The sequence below is a fragment of the Cervus elaphus genome, chromosome 9 (assembly GCF_910594005.1).
Source record: "Cervus elaphus chromosome 9, mCerEla1.1, whole genome shotgun sequence".
In the NCBI taxonomy this organism is placed as follows: domain Eukaryota; kingdom Metazoa; phylum Chordata; class Mammalia; order Artiodactyla; family Cervidae; genus Cervus; species Cervus elaphus.
The window spans coordinates 12,805,596-12,811,595 of NC_057823.1; the positions used below are offsets into that span (position 1 = coordinate 12,805,596).

The 6,000-nt window shown below is 37.4% G+C and overlaps 1 protein-coding gene across 1 annotated transcript; it reads right to left on the reverse strand.

The window, feature by feature from the left end:
* Positions 1-901: 901 nt before the first annotated feature.
* On the reverse strand, positions 902-1,771 carry LOC122699943 (olfactory receptor 7A10-like). Its single transcript, XM_043912417.1, has 2 exons — positions 1,424-1,771; positions 902-1,138 (listed from the first exon to the last, which is right to left on the reverse strand). Exons 1-2 carry the CDS (start codon positions 1,769-1,771, stop codon positions 902-904), a joined length of 585 nt encoding a protein of 194 aa, XP_043768352.1.
* Positions 1,772-6,000: the final 4,229 nt, after the last annotated feature.

Below are 6,000 nucleotides of genomic sequence, written 5' to 3' on the forward strand. Positions count from 1 at the left end.
ATCCTGGGCCATAAAATTATTGACTTGAATCTTGTAGAATGGCAGATTACAGTACAAATAGTTCCGTTTACATGGATTAGGAGAACAATGTATGAGGATAACATACTGGTTTGTCAAATCAGTTCTGAGCCTTTAGGTGGAACCGACTTGAAGATCGAGTTTGGGATAAATGCATCGTACATTAACATAGCTTAAGACAAGCATTTCCATAAGAAAAATGCATTGGTTAGCTCAAGATTTGAGAAAAGTTAAGTTCAGGTGGAACCAGGTGTCATTATGGCAACATAGTATTTTAAGAGAAACCTCTTTTTAAATTTGTATACAGAAGGGGAAAAATACATCACTAGTTTTTTTCCTCCTGCCACTTAAGAGAGAGATAAAAAAATGTCTGACACTTGCAATCTATTTCGTCTCTTTGGAGACCCTGGCCTTCCTGTGTGTTACCCTCTCACTTTGTTGGCAAAGTAATGTCTCTGCTTTTCAATATGCTGTCTAGGTTGATCATAGCTGTTCTTCCAAGGAGCAAGCATCTTTTGATTTCATGGCTGCAATCACCATCTGCAGTGATTTTAGAGCCCAAGAAAGTAAAGTCTGTCACTGATTTCATTGTTTTCCCATCTATTTGTCATGAAGTGATGGGACTGGATACCATGATCTTGGTTTTCTGAACTAAGCCAACTTTTTCACTTTCCTCTTTCAATTTCATCAAGAAGCTCTTTAGTTCTTCTTCACTTTCTGCTATAAGGCTTGATATTATATTTTTTATCTGAGAAAAAGAGTTTTTAAAGAAATCCAAAGTCCTATGATTTGAAATAGAAAATAATTTGGGAGAGCAGGAAAATGATAAGAGGTAAAACTGCTGAAATTATACCTTCTGGCTCCAAGATTATAAATCCTGTACTCATATGGCCTTGTTCAACTCCAGGACAGTTGCACCCTGTGTAGCTGTCATCCCCACATATCTTTTCATAGCCCTCTTTATGTCTTTATTTCTCAGACTGTATATGAAGGGGTTCAGCATGGGTGTGACCACTGTGTACATCAATGAGGCTGTTGCACTTGAGTGTGAGCTGTGGGTAACAGCAGAGCTTAGGTACACTCCTAAGCATGTACAATAGAATAAGGAGACAATTGAAAGGTGAGATGCACAAGTGGAAAATGCTTTATACTTCCCCTGAGATGATGAGATTTTACAAATGGAAGACACTATCTTTGAGTATGAGTAAATGATACCAACCAGGGGACCACCACCCAGAAGTGGGGCTGCAAAATACATCACTATGTCATTAAGAAAGGTATCAGTGCAGGCATGTTGAATCAACTGATTAAGTTCACAGAAATAATGAGGGATTTCTAAATGTGTATAGAAGGAAAGCTGCAAAACCATTAAGGTTTGTAAGAAGGAATGCAAGACACTGATGATCCAGGAGACCAGGAGCATAATGCCACAAAGCCATGGATTCATAATGACTGTGTAGTGCAGGGGGTGACAAATGGCCACAAAGCGGTCATAGGCCATCATTGTTAGGAGAAAGTCATCCAACCCTACAAAGAGTATGACAAAGTACATCTGAGTAATGCAGCTTTCATAGCTTATCAGCTTGCCCTGGTTCTGGATGTTCCACAGCATCTTTGGGATGGTGGTAGAGGTAACACAGATGTCTACAAAGGACAGGTTGGAGAGGAAGAAGTACATAGGTGTGTGGAGGTGGGAGTCAGAAATGGTGGCTAGGATGATAGCCAGATTTCCAAACACAGTGATTAGGTACATGGAGAAGAAAATCATGAATGTGATGGACTGCAATTCTTGTTCCTTTGAAAATCCCAGAAGAAGAAATCCTGAAACTACTGTGAGATTTTCTTCTTCCATTTGTTGAAGTTGAGAATAAGAAAGGAGAAAAATAACATTAGCTATCTTTACACAAATGGCTTTCACTCACAAAATTGAAATGGTTAGTTTACATTTTGCAGTAACAAAATTTATATCAATACTTTTGTGTATGGACCTAATCCTCTGTGGGATTCCCTATTATTATCCCTGATAAGGAAATTTTCCCATTTTTGGCTTTTTTGTCACCATGTTATGTTCCACCCTTAATGAGAAGTTCTATCATTTATTTCTGAAATTCATATTGTTTGCTGATAATTTTCCTATTACTGTCTGGTCTTTGAGTGTAAGAAGATGAAAAGCAAAAACACCTAACATGCATAAAAACATCACATGTGATGTACCCACAGCTAACTTTATACTAAATGGTGAAAAAAATAAAAGTTTTACCTGTATGATTAGGAGCGAAGCAAGGATACCCTCTCTCACCAGTCCTATTCCACATGGTACTAGAAGTCCCTAGTCAGAGCATTAAAGTACAAAAAAGAAATAAAACACATAAGATTTGGAAAATAAGAAGTAAAATTGTCTTTATTTGCAGATGACATACATATAATACAATCCTAAAAAAAATCTGTGAAAAATGTTACAGCTAATTAAAAAATTCACTAAAATGCAGGATACAAAATTGACATATAAAAATAAGTAGCAACTGTATATACTAACAACAAATTATCTAAAAGGAAATAAAGAAAGCAGTAGTACTTACAATAGCATTAAAAACAACAAAATGTTTTGGAATAAGTTCAACCAAGGAGGTAAAGTATCTCTATGCTGAAAATTACAAGACATTGTTGATAGGAATTGAAGAAGATACAAATAAAGGGAAAGTATCCCATGTTTGTAGATTGGAAAAAAATATATATATTTTTCTTATAGTGTTTGTATTAGTCAAAGCAAATCTATAGATTCAATGCAATCCCTGTCAAGATTTCAATGGCATTTCTCACAGAAACAGATAAACAATTCTAAAATTCATAAGAAATCACAAAACCATAAATATCCAAGGTAATCTTGAGAAAGAAGGACAGAGCTAGAGTCATCACACCTTCTGCTTTCAAAAGTATACTACAAAGCTACTGTCATCAAAACAGCAGGGTACTAGCATAAAAACAGACACGCATAACTATGTAACAGAATTGGGATCCCATTAATAAAATGACACTTAGATGGTTAATTAATCTATGATAAAGAACACATTAATATAAAATAGGGAAAATATGGCTTCTTCTGTAAGTAATATTGGAAAAATTGTCCAGCTATGTAAAGCAGAATGATATTGGACCACTACTTTATGGTGGTCAAAGAAATCCCTCCTAAATGAATTAAAGACATAAGTAGACCTAAAACCATTGAAATCCTAGGGGAAAACATATGGAAATGATTTCTTCGCATAGATCTTGGAAATATTTATTCTGGATTTGACATGTCAACAAAGTATCAAAATAAGAGATAACCAAGTGGCACTATATCAAACTAGCATCTGCAGAAAAACAAACAAACTAACAGCATGACCAAAAAAAGATATGGAAATGGAAAAAATATTTTCAAACAAGATATCTGGAAGGGAGTTAATATTCAAACTATAAAAGGAACTCATACAACCCAGCAGAGCTTCCCTGGTAGCTTAGTGATAAAGAGTCTGCCTGCCAATGCAGGAGTCACAGGAGATGTGGGTTTGATCCCTGGGTCAGAAATATCTCCTGCAAGTGGAAATGACAACCCACTCCAGTATTCTTGCCTGGAAAACCCCATGGACAGAGAAACCTGAGGGTTACAGTTCATGGTGTTGCAAAGAGTCAGACACAACTCTGACAAATGAGCATACAACCCAGGAGCAAAAGAAATTCAAATAAAAAATAAGGAAAGGATATGAGTAGACGTTTTCCAAAGAGATACTCAAATGGTCAACAGGTTCGTGAAAAGGCACACAACAATGCTGTTCATTAGGGAACTTCAAGTCAAAACTGAATGAAATATTATCTATTCCTGTTATAATGGTGATTGTCAAAAATACTAGAGCTAAAAAGTGATTGTAAGAATGTGGAGAAAAGTTAACTTTGTGCACTATTGGTGTTAATATAATTTGTAAAATCTGTGTAATTTGTGAAATGGCCATTATATAAAACAGAATGGAATTTCATCAGAAATAATTAGGAAGAGACTACAATTTAATAACTTCATCTCTGGAAAGTGAAAGTGTTAGTCACTCGGTCATGTCTAACTCTTTGCAACCCCATGGATTATAGTCCACCAGGCTCCTCTGTCCATGGAATTCTCCAAGCAAGAATACTGGAGGGGGTTGCCATTTCCTTCTCCAGGGGATCTTCTTGCCACATTGGGAATAGGTACACAAATGATTTATTAGCACTAAGGAGATAGAGGAAATTTCACTAATATTTTTGTTAAAAGCAATGACTTGAGACTGAAGAATGTTAAAGTGACACCTCAAATATTTTAGCAAAGAAACGAAAAATTAAAATGCAATGGAGGGAGCAGTCTATGGCTGGTGGATTGATTTGATCATGAAAAGTTGTAAACACTCACAGTTGCCCACAGACACATTTATAATATGTAAAAGAGCTAAATGGCAAGCAGTCAGTTTGTGGAAAAACTTCAATTCTTTGAAAGAACTCAGTGAAAAGCAGGAGTGAAAATATTTCAACTCACTATATCAAATCAAATGCCACATACCTATAATTTGCATCAAGAAAACAAATGTCTAACAAATCCACATATATATTCAGCCTCACAAGGTAATAAATAGTTGCAGAATAAAGCTGGTTGCATACCCCTTTGACATATAAAATATTTTTTTTTCCACGTGGACACCCTGAGTGACAGAAGATACTCTGAAATGTGTATCTCATGAAATGTTATTGTAAAGATTCATTTGCAGTCATTCCTTGGTCTTGATCTTCTTATCATATGGGTATATAGTCAAATAGGCACTATCTTAAAAATGAAAGGAAACCCCACACTTCCCTCAACATCTCTCCACAACTAATATCCTATTTGTTTACTCCTATTAATTAATAGGTTCTTGGACATAAATTTCACTTTACTCAAAGTACATCGCACCTCCCGGTCCCCCTTCTAACTGGATTTCTATCACTAAGATTTAATTGGTATCATCGACCCTCAAATTGCTGGGTTCAATGTTCATGTCTCTTTACAGCATCATAAAAATACATTGATCTATTAATCAAACAGCTTTTCAGGTGGCACAGCGGTAAAGAATCAGCCTGCCAATGAAGGAGCCATAGGAGACTCAGGTTTCATCGCTGGGTTGGGAAGATGCCCTGGAGTAGGAAATGGCAACCCACTCCAGTATTCTTGCCTGGAAAATCTCATGGACAGAGGAGCCTGGGTCACAAAGAGTCGGACATGACTGAGTGTGTGCACAGCACGCACCCGCGTGCACGTGCATGCACACACACACACACACACGCACACACACATCAATCAAACAAGCAAACAACCACAGTGGTCTCTGGACACTGGGCTAGACTGGATTGGCTTTCAGATGACCTCAGATAAGCAGTTAGCTTCCATATAATCTGATACCTTCTGTATCAGTTGGGCAGCAGAACTAACCTGGTTGGAAACTCTCTGTGTGGAAGTCCTCCCTGGGTGGTGGATGATGGAGACTGAAACTCAGTCCCCACAGGTCATCAGTTAGGGGTCAGGCATCCTTCCCTGATCCAGACCAAGGACAACAAAAGGCTAACTGTGCCCCACCCAATCCAAGTTTGTACTCAGAGGGGACTGCAGTGAGAAGGTGTTTACAGCTCTCTGCCTGCTCATTAGGTATATTTCCCTCCTTTACTTCCAAATTCATGTACATGATTTCCCAGTGGGACACTCATCTAGATAGCGTGAGATTTTTTCTGCTGATTCTCTGCTCCTAGGAGACCAGGTTATGAGCCAGGTGAATTCATACTTTATTACTCCTCAATTAACTCTTCTTCCTTCCAGAAGTCTAAACCCTAATGACCTCATCAAAACCTGGAGTTAAAATTTTCTCAAAGCCTAAGACTGAAGATTCTGTATCATTTAGGTTCCCTGGAAATTCACACATTGATTTTTTATTGGGATAGTGTCCCTGAAAC